At 45.4% G+C, this 21,964-nt stretch overlaps 2 protein-coding genes across 9 annotated transcripts in view; one reads left to right on the forward strand and one right to left on the reverse strand.

Annotated features, from left to right (window-relative positions):
* LOC137438199 (ORM1-like protein 1) overlaps positions 1-756 on the forward strand; it is a 36,810-nt gene extending 36,054 nt beyond the window's left edge. For all 7 annotated transcript variants that reach the window (XM_068133238.2, XM_078766513.1, XM_068133239.2 and 4 more), the window contains one exon: positions 131-756. In XM_068133238.2, the coding sequence (XP_067989339.1) occupies positions 131-266 (136 nt within the window). In that variant the 3' untranslated portion in view covers positions 267-756. The remainder of the gene's footprint in view (positions 1-130) is intronic.
* The window catches only part of LOC144888490 (uncharacterized), a 110,217-nt gene that overhangs the window by 77,232 nt on the left and 11,021 nt on the right, over positions 1-21,964 (reverse strand). The gene's annotated exons all lie outside the window — the stretch shown is intronic.

Below are 21,964 nucleotides of genomic sequence, written 5' to 3' on the forward strand. Positions count from 1 at the left end.
ACTTTATTGCAAGTCAGTAGAGATGGGCGTAAAGTCCCAATCTGGGTCATTATTCTTATAATTTGATGACCGTGATTTTGTGAAAGCATCAGTCGCGTAAACCTGAACCAAACTGTCCGTATGTCTGCAGGTACTTCCTGGCGAGTTTCTACACAAAATACGAGCCACAGCATTTTGCAGTGAACACGGTCTCTCTGATGTCTGTTTTAGTACCCAAACTACCACAGTTTGATCGTGTACGAATATTTGGCATCAACAAGTACTGATCCACGAGATGAGCACAAAAAAATGCTGTCACTTGAAGATTGATTACTAATGATTAAATAACTTTGTTAGTGCGTAGTTTTAAAACTACACTGTCACTTGTTGTTCAATTTCAGTAATCATTATATTGTTTATATTTGTTTAGAGAAGAATGTGCAGCTTTTGTATGAGCAGGGTAACATTTGTAATGACTTTTTGTTTGTCTTTATGACATTTTTGGTTGTAAAATTCAGCCTTTTTTTGCATTGCATGTGTGATTTAAAGTAATTTTTAGGTACAATTTGTTATTTTGTAAAGACACCACCAGTAAGTAAATTGAGCTTTGGATAAATTCGCTCACGTGATTCTTTTTGTGGTTTTGCTTTTCCTCGTATCCAATAGGATTGAAAGTATTGTACTGTAAGCAGTGAAGGAATGCTCACAGCACTGTTTAACGAGAGAGGAAAATGAATAATGATGACAAATAAACTAGAGAGTTCATGGAACACCTTACCCTATGCAATGTTCAAGTTTATAATTCTTCAGGTGAAACTCCAATATGAGCCATAAGTCCCAGGACATCGTTTTAGCTGCTTATACGAGATGGGTTTATACCATCTACCAGGGTGAGTCATCAGCCCCAGGAGTAATAACATATTGTCGTGTGACTCCCTCAGTTAACACCGGGAGAGTCACAGAAGGCCAAACGCAAGCTTTTACTCCAAAGGCGATGCCCAAATGCGGATTTTATATACGCGGGGGAAGAAAGGGGAAGAGGGAGCTGAAAGTCGACAGGAAAAACCTGTCGCGATCGCCGGCAGTCCCAACCTGCAAAAAGTAACTCAAACCGAGGCAGATTTAAAATGTACAAAAATAAACAGGTTTATTAAAACGGAATTCCGGGACAAAGAAAAGCACGACGGTAAAACTAAGTTCCTAAATGGAGCGCTCCCTCACCAGACTTAGAACATGGACAAATGAGGAGGATTAACTGGATAAAATAATAGTGTGGGTTGTTTAGTGCACTTATCTCTGGTCAGCTCGTGGGGTCTTGTCAGGAATCGTCAAGGCCGTGTGTGCAGTCCGGACCCGGTGGTGTTCTTGGTGGGAAGAAGGCCGCAGTCCGCTCGTTCGCGCACTGCCAGGCCTCACCGGGCGTCTCGCTCACCCCGGCCTCGTCACGCTGTTGTGCTCGTCCATGCGTCATCTCTGCCTGTCAACTGCAGCTCTCAATGCCCAGACAAACAGGAAAATGGTGTGACGATGCCTGCACACAACCGCTTTTGTGGTAAAGCTGCCTGTGGCGGGGAAGAAAGACAAAAAGGATCCAAAGAGAAAGAGAGAGAGGGGACAAAATGCCGGCCAGAGTCCTTTTAAACGTCGGGTCTTGACGTCACCGGCGCTTCTCCACCAATGCCTGCAGGCCACCACCACCTCGTCTAGCTCGTCACCAATCAACACGCCGCTTCTTGCTCGCCCTTCCTTCACCAAACAGTCGGTGCCGTCTTGCTCTGCCCTTCTCCCTGCCAATCAGCGAGTTTTCGGCCTGCCTGTCTTCCGTGGCGATGTAGCTGGTGCGTCCAAATGGCCATGCTCAGAACTGGCTTCCGGTTGGTTTTATTATTTATTATGGTTTAATTAATGGGCATTTCCTGCGCTAGTGTCTATTGCGGTGCCATAAGGGACAAAGGATAAATCACATAGGGTAAGACATACAGGGATAATTTATCCTTATTCCCTAAGCTAAATAACATGCCCCACCCCCTCGTGACGGGGACAGATATACAACTTCATCCGACATCTAGGCTAAACAAATGCTTATTACATGGGGTGATTTTACCCGACATCCGGAGCATGTTAATTTATACATCCTACATGTTCTAAAGTATCTACCCACCGACAACAATATTACAGTAATCCAACAATTACAATACCTCCTTTGACATCGAGTACATCGGTATAACGTCCGCCATTGTCACGGTGAAATATGCTTTTTCTCCATGTGTGGTGTGAAAACCGACGCAAAATACCATGTGTTATGGTGCAAATACTTCCTGAATGCGTTGTTTCAGTTCATCCAACAGATGTCATGCGATGTTTTGCAACCTTACTTTGATGTACCCCTAGAGCATTGTCACAAGTATTCAGCAGCTAAAATCGCGTCCTGGGACTTATGACTCGCCCTGTGGAACGGCACTCGGTAGAGCACATACCTCCACCAGGCTGAACAGTTTACGTTTAGTATCCCACTGGTAGGCTGGATCTGGATTCGCACCTGAACCAAAATCTAATTGTTTGTTCTTGTCGCTTAACCAACTCATCCCCCAATGTTTTTTCATAATCCATCCATAACGTTTTGAGATATCGTGCTTCATGTAGTTTTCAGCTTCATCGCTCAATGGTGACGACTCACTTAAAAATAAAAAGACCTAAGCCAAAAACTTTCCCCAACTGATCCCGCAATAACGTCGGAATAATTTGGGTCCATCAAGTAATAATTGTAGTGGTATTAGTAAAAAAAAGTGTTAAGAAAATAAACATTTAATGTTGTTACATGTCGACCTCAAGGCACAGCGAGCTGATTCACGGGTAACCTTTAGGGCGTCACGACAGAAAAAAATGAAGGACAAAGAAAGTGCCCTGGTATTGTGAAACCAACAAATGACAGGGGACAGAAGGGTAATGTTTGCAGAAATATTTAATCTCTAATATGTCTTCCATAAGCACGATACCATAAATTAAATGTAGCAATAACTGACTTGCCCAATAATCTCAAATGAAACTAGAACGGCACTCAGTAGAGAGCATGCCTCCACCTGGTGAACAGTTTACGTTTTGTATCCTGGAGTACAATAGAAAATCACAATACGGAATCACATTTCATCAAAATTTAATCAATTTTTTTTAAATCACATTTCCTGGAAATCCTAGCAATGTCTGTGTTTTATACCTCTCCCACCCTCCCCCAAGCCCTCTCCCTCCCACAGATCTCCCGATGTCCCTGCTCTCTGCTGTTGTACTTGTGTGCTTCCCTCTCTCCCCCCATCTTGTCTCCCGCTCCCCTTATTATGTTATATGTGTCCGTTTAGGTTTTTTGTGATTAATGTTAGCTCTTACACGAGCCTCGATCTTGTGTGTGTGTATATATGTATATATATATAAAATCATCCATCCACAACTTTTTGAGATATCCTGCTTTGTATCGTTTTGGCCCTATCTCCCAATGGTGAAGAATCACTTTTAAAATTATACTAGCTGGATCCAGATCTTCACCAAAATTGAACAAATTCTTCCTTGTCCGATACACAACCTCTCCAACAGGTTTCGTCCAAATCCATGCATAACTTTTTGAGATATCATGCTATATATCGTTTTTGGCCCTATCTCCCAATGGTGAAGAATCACTTAAAAAATTAAATAATCTTCATATCCGAATCCATATTCAGATCTTCACCAAAATTGAATGGATTCTTCCTTGTCACACACACACACAACAAGTCCGCCAAGTTTCGTCCAAATTCGTCCACAACTTTTTGAGATATCCTGCTATGTATCGTTTTTGGCCCGATCTCCCAATGGTGAAGAATCACTTAAAAAATTATCGTAGCCGGATTCGGATCTTCAACAAAATCTAATCATTTCGACCTTGTCACATACTTGTCACATCTCTGCCAAATTTCGATCGAAACTGTCCACAACTTTTTGAGATATTTTGTTCCCAAACGGACAGACAAACAGGCAGACAGGGGTGAAAACATGACCTCCATCCACCTATTGTGGCGGAGGTAATAAGTACGAACTTCACACATGCTAACAGCAATACAGCTATAGTTAACTCACAGCTCTCGACCGGAAAATCAGCTTAATTAAGCAGTTCACACATTAAACCCCTGCGGGTCATAATTGGGTGAAAGGTCGACGGAGAGACCCATTGGTCCTGTCCAAATCCGGAGGTGCTCACAAATAATGAAGCTGACACAGGCAGCCATTCAATAGTCCTCAGAAGTTGAATTCGGGAAACTCTGGAGCGTCGAGGAGAACTCGATTCAACCGTTACAGCCGGACCACTGGTAATGAACATGGGAATGAAAAGGATGATTTGGTTGAAGGACCGGAGAGGTTCCACGGATGATAAGCTCCAAAAGTATGCACTCAGTACGCGGATCGTAATTGCATGTGAATAAAACAAAATGGCCCCGCTGAGGTAACGCAAGAAGCAATGTCCGACAGGCCCAACGAATGGCTGAGGAAGTTCAGCGGAGAAGAATACCTCAAAGGGTAGACATAAGAAGACAAGCTGAAACTCCGGGTACACATAAGAAGCCAAGCTGAAACTCTGGGTAGACATAAGAAGACAAGCTGAAACTCCGGGTAGACATAAGAAGACAAGCTGAAACTCTGGGTAGACATAAGAAGCCAAGCTGAAACTCCGGGTAGACATAGGAAGACGAGCTGAAACTCCGGGTAGACATAAGAAGACAAGCTGAAACTCAGGGTAGACATAAGAAGACAAACTGAAACTCTGGGTAGACATAAGAAGACAAGCTGAAACTCTGGGAAGACAGAAGACAAGCTGAAACTCTGGGTAGACAAAAGAAGAAAAGCTGAAACTCTGGGTAGACATAAGAAGACAAGCTGAAACTCTGGGTAGACATAAGAAGAACAGCTGAAACTCCGGGTAGACATAAGACAAGCTGAAACTCCGGGTAGACATAAGACAAGCTGAAACTCCGGGTAGACATAAGACATGCTGAAACTCTGGGTAGACATAAGAAGACAAGCTGAAACTCCGGGTAGACATAAGAAGCCAAGCTGAAACTCTGGGTAGACATAAGAAGACAAGCTGAAACTCAGGGTAGACATAAGAAGACAAGCTGAAACTCTGGGTAGACATAAGAAGCCAAGCTGAAACTCTGGGTAGACATAAGAAGACAAGCTGGAACTCTGGGTAGACATAAGAAGACAAGCTGAAACTCCGGGTAGACATAGGAAGACAAGCTGAAACTCCGGGTAGACATAAGACAAGCTGAAACTCCGGGTAGACATAAGACAAGCTGAAACTCCGGGTAGACATAAGACATGCTGAAACTCTGGGTAGACATAAGAAGACAAGCTGAAACTCCGGGTAGACATAAGAAGACAAGCTGAAACTCCGGGTAGACATAAGAAGACAAGCTGAAACTCTGGGTAGACATAAGAAGACAAGCTGAAACTCTGGGTAGACATAAGAAGAAAAGCTGAAACTCCGGGTAGACATAAGAAGAAAAGCTGAAACTCCAGGTAGACATAAGAAGCCAAGCTGAAACTCTGGGTAGACATAAGAAGACAAGCTGAAACTCTGGGTAGACATAAGAAGACAAGGTGAAACTCCGGGTAGACATAAGAAGACAAGCTGAAACTCCGGGTAGACATAAGAAGACAAGCTGAAACTCCGGGTAGACATAAGAAGCCAAGCTGAAACTCCGGGAGGACATAGGAAGACAAGCTGAAACTCCGGGTAGACATAAGACAAGCTGAAACTCCAGGTAGACATAAGACAAGCTGAAACCCCGGGTAGACATAAGACATGCTGAAACTCTGGGTAGACATAAGAAGACAAGCTGAAACTCCGGGTAGACATAAGAAGCCAAGCTGAAACTCTGGGTAGACATAAGAAGACAAGCTGAAACTCAGGGTAGACATAAGAAGACAAGCTGAAACTCTGGGTAGTGTTACATATTTATGTGAATGTATGTGAATTACTATTCAGGTCTTTGCTTATCAATGTGTAGTCGATTAAGGGTTGTTGTGATTAAAGGGTCAGGAGCCCTTCTGGGAAAAAGGAGACCGGAAACGGAAGAAGAAAAGACACGAGGTCCGGGAGAAGCGACGATTCTTCTTCTTCCTCGCCCAGCTCCGACGAGAGTTGGGATCGATATTGAGCAGCGTGGAAAAGCTGCGTTCCCAAGCCCGTCTGGCGAGAGGAGTTACCGGGACGTGTAACTACCCTTTTGACACGTCAAGTTGCCGTGGGGCCGTGCACAGACCCAGCGTCCGGCACAGTTCGCCGCACCGTCTACAAGGACGCGTACGGGTCGCACTTTGGGGCCTCGCGCGCGTTGCAAGCGGCGCTTGCTTTGCCCGCTTTGCTTGGCCAGGAGGTGTGCGCTGCAGCCGTGGTTCCCGGTACGGTACGTGCCCGGTGGAAGCACGTCCGCCCGGGGTTCGTTCAACCGCCCGTGTGCGGCGAAGCCAACCATAACCTTGTTCAGGAGGGGCCCAGAGACATTGTGAGGGACAGAGACCAAAGGGGTCGTGAGTACCCAAGGGGTCGGGAGTGGGGAAAGGGGACACACATATATAAGATGGCCATCTTAATCATCTCGGGGATTGATTGTTGATTGTGGATTGTTGATGGTTGTTGATTGTTGATTCCTTGAGGGAAGATATTATTGATTACTCGGAATCCTTGGTGTGGGGTTTCTTATGGACTGGAATTCATCTTGATTGCGTTACGAAAGCGTATAAATCATATATCTTTCTGGCGGGGTGCCTCCCACGGTCCGGGGGTCACCAAGACCAGGTAGTTACCGGGAGGACCACGTAACAGAATTGGGGGCTCGTCCGGGATCTAAAATTGTATAAAATAATAAAATAATATTTTTATTAATTAAAATTTATTAATTAAGTATTAATTGGTAAATTTTTGGGGAAATTGGGGTAAAGTCTTGGGTGAAGGTTAACAGGTGTTAACGATAGTCACCATGGCGTTTGTGGCACAGAACTTTGCGGTAACACCGAGTGAGGCACAGTTCCGAGCGTTACTAAAGTCGGACCTCTTGAAATTGGCCAAACATTTTAACTTGGAGGTCCGAACTAATGTGAGGAAGGCAGAGTTGCAGACCACGGTGATACAATCTATGGTGGGATTAGGAACATGGGACGAGTTAGCCTGGCAGTGGCTACCCGAAGAACCAGAAGACGTTGAGCTCTGGAAACTGGAGTTGCAATTACGGAGCCAGGAACGGATCAAAGAAGAAGAAAGGAAAGCAGAAAAGGAAAGAGCAGAAGAAGAAAGGAAAGCAGAAGAGAGGAGAGAAGAGAAACAAGCAGAGGAAAGGAGAGTGGAACGAGAACTCCAGGAAAGGTTAGCAGAAGAAGAAAGGAAAGCAGAAAAGGAAAGAGCAGAAGAAGAAAGGAAAGCAGAAGAGAGGAGAGAAGAGAAACAAGCAGAGGAAAGGAGAGTGGAACGAGAACTCCAGGAAAGGTTAGAAGGGAGAAAAGCAGAGGAGAGGAGAGCTGCAAGGGACCTCGAAGTAGAGGAGAGAAAAGCGGAAAGGGAATTAAAGGAACGTGACATGGAGCTTCAGCAAGAAATTAAATTCAAGGAGCTGGAGTTAATGAGAGAAAGGGGAGAGGTACCACCCTTGCTGACGGGGTCGACACCTCGCCAGAACACCTGGGATGTGGGCAGACATGTGAGGCTGGTTCCACCCTTCAGTGAAAAGGAAGTCGCTAATTTTTTTCCACACTTTGAGAAAGTGGCTCGACAGTTAAACTGGCCGGAGGAGGCCTAGACCATACTAGTGCAAAGTGTGCTTGTGGGAAAAGCTCAAGAGATTTATTCGGCGCTACCAATGGACCAATGTGCAGATTATGAGGTATTGAAGAAGCACATCCTCAAAGCCTATGAGTTGGTTCCGGAAGCTTACCGGCAAAAATTCAGGAATGCCAGGAAGAGGGAGAGTGAGACCCATGTGGAGTTTGCCAGAGTGAAAGAAAACATGTTTGATCGGTGGTGTGAGTCAAAAGGAGTCGGGAAAGACTTCGAAACATTGCGTGACTTGATCCTGGTGGAGGAATTTCAACAGTGTGTCCACGAGGACATCAAAGTGTACCTGCAGGAAAAGAAAGTACCGAAGTTGTGGGACGCAGCCACCATGGCAGATGATTATGCCTTAACACACCGGATAGGGGTCCACGAACCTAACTCCTCGCCTAGATCTCTGCAGGGGAGGTGGGGAACAGCAGGTGCGGAGAACGACAATACATGGCGGCGGCCTCGAGAGGATTATGGGGACAATGCGGATACCCCACCTGTTCGAAATCAGAGGGCTGCGGGCCCAAGACAAACTTATATTTCGGGGGGCCCGAGGCAGACCACGAGTTTTTCCTCCGGGCCTACTTGCGCTTTTTGCAAGAAACCTGGACACTTGATGTCCAGTTGTTACCGCATGAAAAGGGAAGACCCAGAGCGGAGTCCGACTATTACCACTCCGAATGCGATGGCAAGCGTAAGAAATCGCCCACAGAAGAGTTACCGACCATTTATTTATGAGGGGTTGGTCTCACTCAAGGGAGACTTGACTAACCCAAGACCGGTTAGGGTTTTGAGGGACACAGGAGCCCATCAATCCTTAATGCTTGAAGGCATTTTGCCATTGTCAAAGAGTACCGCAACGGGTGATAGTGTTCGGTTACAAGGGATCGGTGGCTGTGTTAGTGCCCCACTTCATGTCATCCATTTGGAATCCGGTTTGGTGTCAGGACCGGTCACCGTCGGTTTACAAGACCACGCTTCCTGTAGAGGGAGTATCTGTGATTATTGGGAATGATTTGGCCGGGGGGCAAATTTATGGTAACCCGAGGGTTGGTAAGGAGCACAGCAGGGAAAATAACACCCCACCAGCTCGGGATGGCGACAAAAGTTCCAAGTTATTTGTAGGGGGACTGAACTTCAACACAGAGGAAGAAGTTCTGACCTCTGTCTTCAACAGATATGGGCCGCTGGTGGAAGTGCGGGTGGTTAAAGACAGGGAAACGCAACGGTCAAGAGGGTTCGGCTTTGTCACGTTTGCAAGCACAAGAGACGCCAGGGAGGCAGAGAAGAATTGGAATGGTAAGGATTTGGAGGGTCGGACCATAACAGTAGGGAAGGCATTTCGTAGGCGTCGAGAGGTCTACAGAAGAGGACAACTTGGCAGTAGTTTTGGGGTTGGCAGCAGCCGATATTACTATGGAGGCTCCCAGAGTTACGGCACCTCCCGAAAAAATGAATGTCAGAGCACTGGCTGAGAAGGAGACCGCCAGTCAGGTAACAGCTGGGACAAGTGGTCCCACCATAACTGTTAGGAGTCTGGAGAAGTTGAAGCACTATATATACGGGGGAGCCGCCGAGCCGGGGCTCCTACAAGGACTAACCGTGAACGCCACGTTCTTAAAGGCGTCCAGGTAGTGAACTTTCCTGCACGGGCTAACCGTGAACTCCCCGTTCTTAAAGGCGTCCATGTAATGAACTTTCCTCCCCGGACTAACCGTGAACTCCACATTCCTTAAGGCGTCCATGTAGGGAATACTCCGCTGGGTCTCCTGAAAAAGTGCTATAGAGACGTTTAAATTTGGGGGCTTTGGTCACCACCTCTTAACCGTCAGTCAAGAGAAACTAGAAGTGGTTGACGCTTGGTCCAGAGGGAATTAATCTAGGGGATTGTGTGAAATTTTGTTGCTTTATTTTTAAGTGATGACTGTGCCCGGGGGGAACTGATGAGTTGGGGTGGGGGGGGGGGGGTGAGTTATCTGGTTTGTTTATCCAAGTTGGCCGGCAAAGAAAGTTTTCGCTGGGTTCAAACTTTCTTTCTTGAAGGGGGGGAGTGTTACATATTTATGTGAATGTATGTGAATTACTATTCAGGTCTTTGCTTATCAATGTGTAGTCGATTAAGGGTTGTTGTGATTAAAGGGTCAGGAGCCCTTCTGGGAAATAGGAGACCGGAAACGGAAGAAGAAAAGACACGAGGTCCGGGAGAAGTGACGATTCTTCTTCTTCCTCGCCCAGCTCCGACGAGAGTTGGGATCGATATTGAGCAGCGTGGAAAAGCTGCGTTCCCAAGCCCGTCTGGCGAGAGGAGTTACCGGGACGTGTAACTACCCTTTTGACACGTCAAGTTGCCGTGGGGCCGTGCACAGACCCAGCGTCCGGCACAGTTCGCCGCACCGTCTACAAGGACGCATACGGGTCGCACTTTGGGGCCTCGCGCGCGTTGCAAGCGGCGCTTGCTTTGCCCGCTTTGCTTGGCCAGGAGGTGTGCACTGCAGCCGTGGTTCCCGGTACGGTACGTGCCCGGTGGAAGCACGTCCGCCCGGAGTTCGTTCAACCGCCCGTGTGCGGCGAAGCCGACCATAACCTTGTTCAGGAGGGGCCCAGAAACATTGTGAGGGACAGAGACCAAAGGGGTCGTGAGTACCCAAGGGGTCGGGAGTGGGGAAAGGGGACACACATATATAAGATGGCCATCTTAATCATCTCGGGGATTGATTGTTGATTGTGGATTGTTGATGGTTGTTGATTGTTGATTCCTTGGGGGAAGATATTATTGATTACTCGGAATCCTTGGTGTGGGGTTTCTTATGGACTGGAATTCATCTTGATTGCGTTACGAAAGCGTATAAATCATATATCTTTCTGGCGGGGTGCCTCCCACGGTCCGGGGGTCACCGAGACCAGGTAGTTACCGGGAGGACCACGTAACAGTAGACATAAGAAGACAAGCTGAAACTCTGGGTAGACATAAGAAGACAAGCTGAAACTCTGGGTAGACATAAGAAGACAAGCTGAAACTCTGGGTAGACATAAGAAGCTTAAGAAGCATAAGCTTTTTCTTGTGCTTTTTGAGCCTCAACCTCATCCTCCGGCTTAATCAGATTCTCCCCTGTAATGGACGAGTGGATGTTAAACTGTGGAGATGTCACATACAAAGTGTAACTACAAAATGCCCTTCGGATGGACGTTAAGCTGGGCGTCTCGTCTGCCAGCAGGAGTTGGTGAAAGTTAAAGATCCCACGGTGACCTTCGTGAAGAGTAGGCGAGCTATCACCGGCATCATGAACAAATTCCAACTTCCGACCCTAACTATTTGGTCGAGCGGCAAGCCTGGCCAGCCGGTCGTGAAAGACTTATGCCTTCGGGTAAAAACCTTCCCCGGCCAACGTGGGAATAATTATAGCCGTTAAAGAAGTCTAAAAGATTGTTGTTGAGGAGGGAGTCTAGCGATATTCATATTCGATGGGCATTGTCGTTTTAGGACTGCTTTGTGTTTAATTGTATATATATATGTCATTGCGTTTATTTAACCATATAAAAATACCTTCCAGGTTTAACCCTTGAATTTGACATTTTTGTTGCTATAACTAATTCTTTAATAAAGCTAATTGCTTTATATATCGTGGAGTTTGAGTTTTGCATTCTCTTTGGCAAATATTCCCGCCTTTCTATTTGTACACGGCATACAAGCCATGGCGAGGTAGTTAGCGGCATCATTCAAATCGTGTTTTCGAGTTAGTTCCTTTTCTGGTTCTGTAAAGTTTCTGATATTATTTCGAAAATTGTGGTCACCATTTTTTGGGAAAGAAGATTCCATACCTGTGAGGATGGGACATGACGTCATCCTTCCTGTTTAGGAAACAGAGGTCGATGTGCGGATGTTATGAGAAATATCAAATAGGTCTTCATTCTTCTGCTCAGGTACAACTACATTTGAGTTGCAATGTCCAGGTATGAAGAAGGTGTTGCGGAAAAGCTCAAACGCAAAACGAAAGAAAACCCTTTCGTGCCGATTGGTAAGCACATTAATATTAATATTATATATAATAAATTATAATTAACATATTTTGTTTTCGTGCAGTCGCTCTAACTGATTGATCGTTGTGGTTATAAGATCATGTTATAAGGGTCAGGTCGCTTCAACTAACAACACTGCACAGTGTTAGGTCAGTCTCTTGACTGCCACAGGTAACAGTAAACACGTAACCCAGTGAGTGCTACCTGGGGGGTATGACGTCATCCTTCCTGCATACAAAACTTATTTTCTGATTTGCCTTGGAAACACTACTTCCTCTCTTCAGGTGCTACCTCCATCTCTGCTGCACCTATACCTGAAGTTATTGTTGCAGGAATGGAGGATTATATCACCTTCTCTTTCAAGTTTACCTCTCCAACCAATTATTGGTTCAATTATTCCTGCTATGAGGCCATTTCGTGCAGGAGATGCGCCATATGGGACATGGAAAAAACTCTTTTTCCTCCGACTCACATTCAGCTTTCATATCTGCTAGAAATCATTGCAAACATGTTATTCGTGAGGCAAAGCATTCCTTTATCCAAAAGAAATGTGACAACCTCTCATCTTCTTTCACTAATAGATCTTTCTGGTCATTAGCTAAAAGTATCGCCAACAACTTCTGTCACTCTACCTTTCCTTTGCTGTTCCGTTCCAACGATACTATTACATTTATGGGGGTAGGTGAAAGGATACCTTAGGGAAGGTAAGACTGTTTAATTATAGCATTACCCGTGGACGCGTAGGAGAAATCTCGATGTACTTAAGTAGGGAAACTGTAGCTTAAGATTGTTTCTGTGTCTTCACATGGCGAGGAGGGTGGGGGTTGGGGGTGAAGCAGTGCTAATTAGCTAAAGGGATTAAGGTTAGTTTTCCCCAGTATGTGATTTTCCCTTTATGTTTTGTTGCCACGGCCGGCCATGAAAACCTCTTTAAACAACATTTACCACGCTGGCACGATGCCAAGCAGAGCCAGTCAGGGCAAGCCCCGCCCCCCAATGGACCTAATAAGGAAACGCCCCTGAAGGTCATGATTGGCCGAGAGGACCATGGGATCTTTTGGAAAGAGCTTTGCCATTGGTCGGCGTGATGTCATCAAGAAGCTTCTAGAGAGGAAGAGTCGCGCTCTCTCGCTGGTTTTTGCTCGAGTAAGACGGGAGCCATCTTTGCTTGGCCGATCGTGTGCTTGGTGGACCTGGGTGTGCTGACCGAGGGAGCTGAAGGTCGCGCTGTCCTTTCCAATGACAAAAAGGGGTGGAGATAGCCTCATCCCTGAGCGCCGACGGTGCCTTCGACGCATGGCAATCGACGATGCGATTCTTTGCCGAGTTTCCTGCACGACCGGCTCCAAGCCGCCTTGTGCTGCCGACCTCACCAAAAGAACCAATTGGGACGCAGAGCTAATTGTCGGCACTAAAAAGGAAGCATTTTATTTTTTATTAGCTTTCCCCTTGTCTGTTTTTGTGTCTGGGTGGAGGATCCTCAAAGTAGGAATTTCAATTAGTTTTCCTCAACATTTATTTCATCTTGCTTTATTTTGTTATTAAATCGTTTGATTATCAATTCATTGTCGTGTTTCCTTGTTTGTGGTTTCGGGAATAAACCCGTGTTTCGTCAGATAAATGTCTTGCAGCCTTTCATCTCGCGCGTGTTCATAACTGCCATTTTCGGCTGCCGCCTCAGAAGTAAGAACGTTCGGCTCTTTGTCATCCAGCGGTCTTAATCGTTGGTGACAGGACAATCATATCGCTGTCTCTCCGACTGATAAAGCAACTCTTTTTGGTTCTCTTTTCTCCTCTAATTCCACACTGGATGACTCCAACATTCCATCTCCCTCTGATGCACCCCTTACCAATCCTATGCCCTTCCGTATAATCTCTTTCCATGCAGTCAAAAAAGTACTCCTCTCTCTGGACACAAGCAAGGCATATGGACAAGATGGCATTCCTCCTTGTGTCTTGAAGGAATGTGCTTCAGAACTTGCTCCCGTGCTTGCTTGCTTGTTTGTTTTGTTTTTGTTTAAAAACCTAAACTTTTCCTCTTTCCTGGAAACATGCCTTAGTACAGCCTATTTTAAAGAAGGGTGATTGTTCAAACCCTTCCAACTACCGCCCTATTGCTCTGACTTCTACTATTTCCAAAGTCTTTGAATGTCTTCTCAATTCCCATTTCCTCAAGCATCTTGAATCTCTTAATCTTCTATCTGACCATCATTATGGCTTCCGCAAGGCAAGATCTACCAGTGATATCCTTTCTTACATTACGAATGTCTGGGCCTCTTCTCTGAGAAACTTTGGGGAATCCTTTGTTGTAGGCCTTGATATCTCAAAAGCCTTTGACAGTTTGGCATCAGGGTCTGATATCCGAGCTTCCCTCTTTTGGCTTTCCTCCTTCACTCTGCTCTCTCATATCGAGCTTTCTCTCCAACCACTCTATCTCTGTAATTGTTGATGGTTCAACATCTCCGTCCTTCCCTATCAACAGCGATGTCCCTCAGGGTTCCGTCCTGTCTCCAACACTCTTCCTTCTTTTTATCAATGACCTTCTTTCTTCCACAAATAACCAAATGCACTCATATGCTGATGACTCAACATTACATTCCTCCATATTTTCCTATCTGTCCCATCTTCCCTCATTCGATCTGCATCTCGTTTGATCACAGCCACCACTTTAAATTCGGATTTCGACAAGATTTCCCAGTGGGGCAAATGTAATCAGGTTAGGTTTAATACTTGGTTTTTCATCCAAAACCTTTATCTTTTCCTCCCCCGTTAATTCATCCCAGATCCACTCTTTTGAAATACCGACTTCTTTCCTGGAAGTCCAAGCAGTGTCCATTTGTTTTATACTTCTCCCACCCCCCCCCCCCCTCTTCCCCTGCCCCCTCCCCCCAAGCCCTCTCCCTCCCACAGATCTCCCCATGGCCCTATTCTCTACTGTTGTACTTGTGTGCTTCCCTCTCTCTCTCCCCATGTTGTCACCCTCTCCCTTTATTATGTTTTATGTGTCCATTTATGTTTTTTGTGATTAATGTTAGCTCTTACATGAGCCTTGATCTTGTATACAAAAAAAAACTGCTAAAACTATTTCTTCCCATCTCTCTCTCTCTGTAAAACTCCTCTCAACTCTCCAATCTCCTTTCAAAGCTCCTCAATTACACCATGTGATTCAATAAACCTACTAGGTATTACCCTAACATCAAATTTATCCTGGAATCCACACAGTTAAGTCTGCCTTGAAGAAACCAGGAGTCCAGTTCAGATGTCGAAGATTTTTCTCCTCTCAATAGTTTCTTCAACTATATAAAGTATTGATTCGTCCTTGTATAAAGTACTGCTCTCACATCTGGGGAGGTTCTAGCTCCACATACTTGCTGGACAGAATTGAATCCAAAGCAATCCTACTTATTAACTTTCCCAATCTGATCTCAAACCTCGACCCGCTTGAATTACGCCACAAAGTTGGCTCTCTTTCTCTTTTCTACAGATATTACTTAAGTTTCTGACCCCAATAACTTGGTGTTTGTGTACCTCCGCCATTGGTGAGACCATGAAATACTCGCCAAGTGTTACGTGTTCCTCCCCAACCTTCTGGTCCCGGTATACCTCCGAACCCCGAGAGGAGCCACAGCAGAAAAATATGTTATTCTGTGTCGGAAATCAATAGTGAAACCACACCAATGATTAATTATAAACGAACAAATGTTGTATTAAAAACCACACACAAGAATAACGGTACAACCAATAGTCATCAAGAGTGCACTCAATACATCTTAAGATGGTACCATCAGTTAAAGACAGATAACTCACTGCGCTCCAAGTGAGTTAACAAAGGACACTCCTCAATGTCTCTATAACTCAAAGGTGATCCCCTCCAGCGAGTGTCAGAGCGAGATAGAATCGAGACCCGCACTCCGTTGATGCGGACGAGGCGTGGGCGTAGCGTAGAAAAAGCGTAGCCAGTCACATGGTCCGACCAAAGGCAAACTCGAGGTGCACGTTCACAGTTCAATCAGCGAACCGCTGCGTAATCTTCAACCGCAGCGTTTGCGCACACACATCCCCGCCAGATGATAGGATGCTGAGAAGAGCTGACGCGTAGCAAAACCTTTGTCGGTGAACGAAGCACGAAGTTCAAAATGGCCGACGGTTCTTACTTGAGTCGATGCGATCATGCAAGGATTCGTCGGAATCTCAGCCCAAACCTGACTACGCAGATTTCTCAATCCCAGCGATAATACCTATTGCAGGATGTCCTTTCAAGGAACTCAAAAATTCCCTCGCAACCTTCGTTAGACAACGCTCGCCACGGAGCTCGACGTCACACGTCTTGTCCGACTTTGCTCGCCACGCCTTTTCTTATTTTGTCCTCGTCTTCCGGTTCCCGATCCTGCTTCCTGTCTCTTTTTTACCATGAACGCTTTTAACCTTTTAACCACAATAACCATTTCCCTTAAACAACAACAATTATAATACATAGAACCAGAAGGGTTTCAAGTGGATGAAAACCACAACAGCGGAAGGGACGAAGCCGTAACACCAAGCCACTACATCGCATGAGTATTATGTGGCCATTGGCAACTCAAGGGTGGCCGTTATGATGTTTGTTTGTTCCCTTCCACTGCCAAACTCTGGAACTCTTTACCTTCTCATGTATCAAACACTTGGATTCGGAAGAGGGATTGAGGAAGAAGAAGCGGGATCTCGAGCTTTAATATAGCAGTTCCAACGTAACGTGTATTATTCTACAACAGCAGGAACCCTTTACAAGGACATGGGAGGAGCACACAAAAGGAAATATACCAATACTTCTCGAAGCAATAGAAAAATATATAAAAGTACACAGAAGGAGCACACCACCACCACCACCAACAACAACAACAGCCACACCAATAACAACTACGTGTTATGAAAGATCCTTTTTTTTGCACATTTTACTTCATTTTGACACTCAGATATACATACAATATGTTTGTGATTTACAACATGCTGTCTTTTCATTAAACTTGTCAGGAAGCGATGGGAGGCACCCATACTATGTATAAATGCAGTACTGTAGTTGATAAATCGGTGATTTCAATCGTGGTTTCACTAACCGTTTGCACACATACACCATTTTGATGTCCTTGTAGTCTTTTTGAACCAGTAAGCCATCATCATGGGGAGGCCATCTTTGAGGACTATTGTTGCCTTGTTTGTAGGATGTTTGCTCACCTTGGGCGCACTCAGTGCTGGGCTGATGGCATTTCGCCAAGGCCGGAAGAAGCAATCTCAGATAATGATGAGATTTCGAATTTTTGCACAGGTGAGTGTGAGGGCCAGGGAAGCTCTCATTAAAATTGCAAAAACCTAACAAACTCTTAACCACCAAGGCTTTAGAAGGATGCTGTTTTGAGAACAGACTTGGTGGCGTAATGGTTAGGGCATCCGCTCTGAGTCTGGGAGGTCGGTTGTTCAAACCGTAGCCGAGTCATATCAAAGATTATAAAAATGGTACGTGCTGCTTCCTTGCTTGGCACTCGGCATTTAAAAAAGGATAGAGCACAGATAAACAACACAGGCTTTGATTGGCCTAATGGCCTCCTCCTGTGTTGAAGTTCTTTAAGAGGGAGCATGTGTTAATCTCTGTCTTTTTTGAAGCCTGGGGTTTATGTAGCAAGTACATCTTTGTCCAATATTGCGAATTTGGTCTTCTGTTTTATGCAGTTCCCTTGGGGAGTAAAGAAAACACGATTTTACAAGTCAGCCTGGGTACCAGCACTCAATTCCTATTCTTTTAGACTTCATTTCAATTGAATATTGTATTTTGAACGTGAATCGGCAAACGAACCTGCAGTTTAGCAAGTGCATCAGCTCAGAAGTTGGAAAATTGTATGGAATCTCGGCCCGATCGCACATGCGTAGAGAGGAGTAAGCTAATTGTTTTTAGTCTATCTACCTGTCTGGCAGTCAAACAGGATTGAAAATCATTCCAAACAGGAAACGTACTGTTTTTGAGGCTGTCATAAAGGACATGAACAACAGGTACGAAGAATTAATGTAACGTGTTAGATAGGGTGGTGTAAAAGATGCTGCATCAACAGTGGTACACTTTGGAAAAAATTGATTTTTCTACAGCCATTAAAACCTTCAATTTATTTCATTCTAATTATATACTTGAACACAAATCTCCTGGTTACAACTTGCAAAAACCTCCAGTTTTGCAGTTCTTGGACAAAATATTAGGCCATCTCGACCAATCAAATTTGCCGCTCACACTCTCTCTCTCTCTCAGCGTTGGGGAATATCGACCTAAGGGGCTTATCCATGCTTTATCCTGTAATTTCTGAGCATCCAGTAAGGCAGCAGCACGTACCATTTTTGAAGTCTTTGGTATTGCTCTACAAGGGCCGGAATCGAACCACTGACCTTTCCAGACTCAAAGCGGTTGCTCGAACCACAATGTCACAGTGTCTGGTACAGTGGTGTCACCGAGACATGTCCTGCCACTGATTCTCCAATCACAATGCCACTTTAACCCTTTGTACAATTGATCATCAGTTTAAAACTTGTGGCAACAGCAATATCCTTTCAATAAATTTGTTGGAAAATGTTTATTCTTTACTATAATGTATGCATTTTCATTTTGGTTCGTTTGTTGAGCATTCCCGTGTTTGACTCCGCAGGGTTTCACAATAGTTGCATTGTTGGGGGGAGTCGCCTGGGCGGCACGACAAAAATCTGAGCAGAAACCCATTGTGGAGGAGCCATCTTCTTCACAGTGACGTGTCCACACCCATTGCACTACTATTGATGCTTTGCTTTAAGTTTGTCTTCAACAAGGGTGTTTTCAACCCAGAAAATCACTGTTGTACAATGTGATGCAAGTGTGAGGTTTGCTAATTAAAATACCACCAGTAGTTTGTGATGCGTTGTATTTCTTGTTTTTTGTGAATCGGTCTTTCTGTGAAGATAGTAAATGTTTTTCATTTCACCCACTTGTACACCTTTGTTCTTCAATAATGGAAGCTCACACATGCATTTTAAAGGCCATTTTTCCTGCTAGAGCGGGGGTTAGCCTTGCGGTCCCCATGACAATCTTCTCCATTTTGCCCTATTTTCTGCATCTCTCCTTGTTAACCCCCTTGCCCGCATTTCTTCTTCCACCATCTTTAGCCAAGTCTTTCTCGGTCTTCCCCGTCTTCTACTTCCTTCGACATTCATTTCCATCACTCTTCTCAACCAGTCACTTTCATCCTTCCTCAACACATGACCAAACCATCTCAACCTGTTCCTCTTCACAGCATCAACCACAGGCTCTATTCCCATCATCTTTCGCAATTCATCATTTGTCTTCCTCTCTCTCAACGATACTCTGCACATCCGTCGAACCATTCGCATTTCCACCCTTTCCAACCTTCGTTGCTGCTCTACGTTCATTACCCATGTCTCGCTCCCATAAATCATAACACTTCTCACACATGCAGCATACACCTTTCCCTTCAGCTTCAACGACACTCCCCTCATCATCAGCACGCCACTCAATTCCCGAAACTTCTTCCATGCACATCTCACTCGAGCAACCGTTGCCGAGTCTGATCCACCTTCTCCATTCAGCATGTCTCCGAGGTAGCAAAATGTTTTCACACCTTCCAGCTTCACGCCGTCTCCAAGATCCAACTCAACATTTCCTCCATCCACAGCTCCCTCTGTGCACACCTTACATTTGAATGTAGCTGCCACACTGGTTAATGACCCTCTCAGACCACTACATTTTTGATGAACCCACTCAGCGCACATTGTACACTGAATGGAGTTCACTCCGACACCCTTCCTACACACAGCACAGGGCCACTTCCCAGTTCTTTCCACCTCACCACATGCTTTACCACTTGCCATCACCTTCGTCTTTCCGATATTCACCTTCAGACCTTTTGTCTCCATACATTCCTTCCACGTGTTCATCTTTTCCTTCAGTCCATCCATACTTTCCGCAATCAACACCAGATCATCTGCATACAACAACTCCCACGGCCTCACAATGAAAAGCACGTCTGTCGTTCCTCTTCCTGGCATGAATCCAAACTGCATTTCGTCGATCTTCACTTTCTTCCTTATCCTCCTCTCCAACACCCTTTCCAATACCTTCATTCCATGCTCCAATAACTTTATCGCTCGGTACGAGCCACACTCCAGAGGGTCACCTTTCCCCTTGTATAGAGGGACGAGGGTACTCAGTTCCCAATCCACTGGAATGCAGCCTTCTTTCACCACCAGATTACAGATCTCTGTCATTCTCTTCACACCCCAACTTCCTGCTGCCTTCAACATATCTCCCACAACTCCCATCGGCCCTCCCGCTTTTCTACCCTTCATTGCTTTTATCGCTTCCTCAACTTCCTTCTCAGTTATCCTCTCTGCCGGTCCCAAAACTGGGTCACTCTCTATGTTGCCATCCCATTCATTCTCTGTATTCAACAGCATTTCCATATATCTTTTCCATCTTCCTTTAATTCCATCTGGGTCGACAACGATTTGTCCCACTTCATCCTTCAAGCAACTCACCCCCATCACATCACACCTCTCTTTTGCTATCTGCTTTGCAATCCTGAATACTGCTTTCTGACCCTCTTCCGAATCCAAGCATTCTCCGAACATTTTCCTACATGCCTCCTGCGCCTTTGCTACCTCTTTTTTTGCAGCCTTCCTGGCTGCCTTATAACTTTCATGCTTTGCTGTTTCTGCTCCCGTCCCCTTCGCCTTCTGCCACTCCTTGAACTTCTTCCTCTTCTCGTCAATCCTCTTTCCAACTTCATCATCCCACCACCATGTTTCCGAGTGCCTCTGTGGTCCTTTTGTCCATCCACATACCTCACCAACGGCTCCCAACAGACTAGCTTTCATTGACATCCAACCACTTTCAAGCTCAACCACATCATCCTCGACCCTACTCAGCCTCTCTTTTAATGCCTCCCTTACTGTCACCTCTTTCAACCTCCACACCTTCATTCTCGGTTGGTACTTCACCCGCCGAGCTCTCCTCGCACCTTTCACCCTTACGTCGCAGACAACCAAGTGGTGCTGTGAAACAGCCTCCTCCCCCGGGATCACCTTTGTGTCCCGGAGGTGCCCCCTATCTCGCCTACGCACCATCAGGTAGTCAACGGTTGTCGTCGACCCACCTGACGTGTATGTAACAAGCTTATTATCCTCTTTCTGGAACTGAGTATTACAAATCAACAAATCAGCTCCATCAGCAAACTCCAAAATCCTTTCACCTTCTCCATTTCTCACACCATATCCGTAACCCCCATGAACTCCATCAAAACCATCCATACTCCTTCCCACATGTCCATTTAGGTCTCCTCCTACCACAACAACAACTTCCTCATCTTTCACGTTTTCCATCAGCTTCTCTATCGCACACCAGAACTTGTCCTTCTCTTCATCGCTTCGACCAACCTGTGGAGCATATCCCGAGATGACGTTCACCAAGAGCTTTCCAATCATCATTTTCACCATCATCAACCTATCACTCACTCTAGTCACACTCACCACACTGTCTACAAACTCCTCAGAAAACAGGACACCAACACCATTCACGCCCTCCAGGCACCCTTGCCACACAAACTTGTATTTCTGTCCCTGCCTACCCTTCACCATTCTCACACCACTTCCCTTCCATCTCGTCTCTTGCACACAACATATGTCCACTCTTCTTCTGACCAATACTTCCACCACTTCTTCTGATCTCCCTGTCATTGTCCCTACATTCCATGTCCCAAACCTCAGAAAGCGATCTCCACTTCGGGCTGTACCCTGCCCACATGTAGTTGTAATTGTCATGGTTCTCTTTTTGAGGCAATGTTTTTTTGGCTGGATGCCCTTCCTGACGCCAACCCTCTTAGTCGCCTCTTACGACACGCAGGGATACGGCGTACCTATTCTTATCCAGAGTACACACTGGGAAACGTTTAAAACATGGAAATTCTGGGGGTTGGGGGTGGCGTCAGCATCACGGCTGCGGTTTAAACATATTTAAATAAATATTTAAACAAAACCATGAAAAACAATCTGGGAAAAGTCTCTAAATGAGAACGTGGATTTGAGAAAGCAGGAGCAGAGGTGAAAGAAAAACGAGATATAGGG

The sequence above is a fragment of the Myxine glutinosa genome, chromosome 12 (assembly GCF_964187855.1).
Source record: "Myxine glutinosa chromosome 12, kmMyxGlut1.1, whole genome shotgun sequence".
Taxonomy (NCBI): Eukaryota; Metazoa; Chordata; class Myxini; order Myxiniformes; family Myxinidae; genus Myxine; species Myxine glutinosa.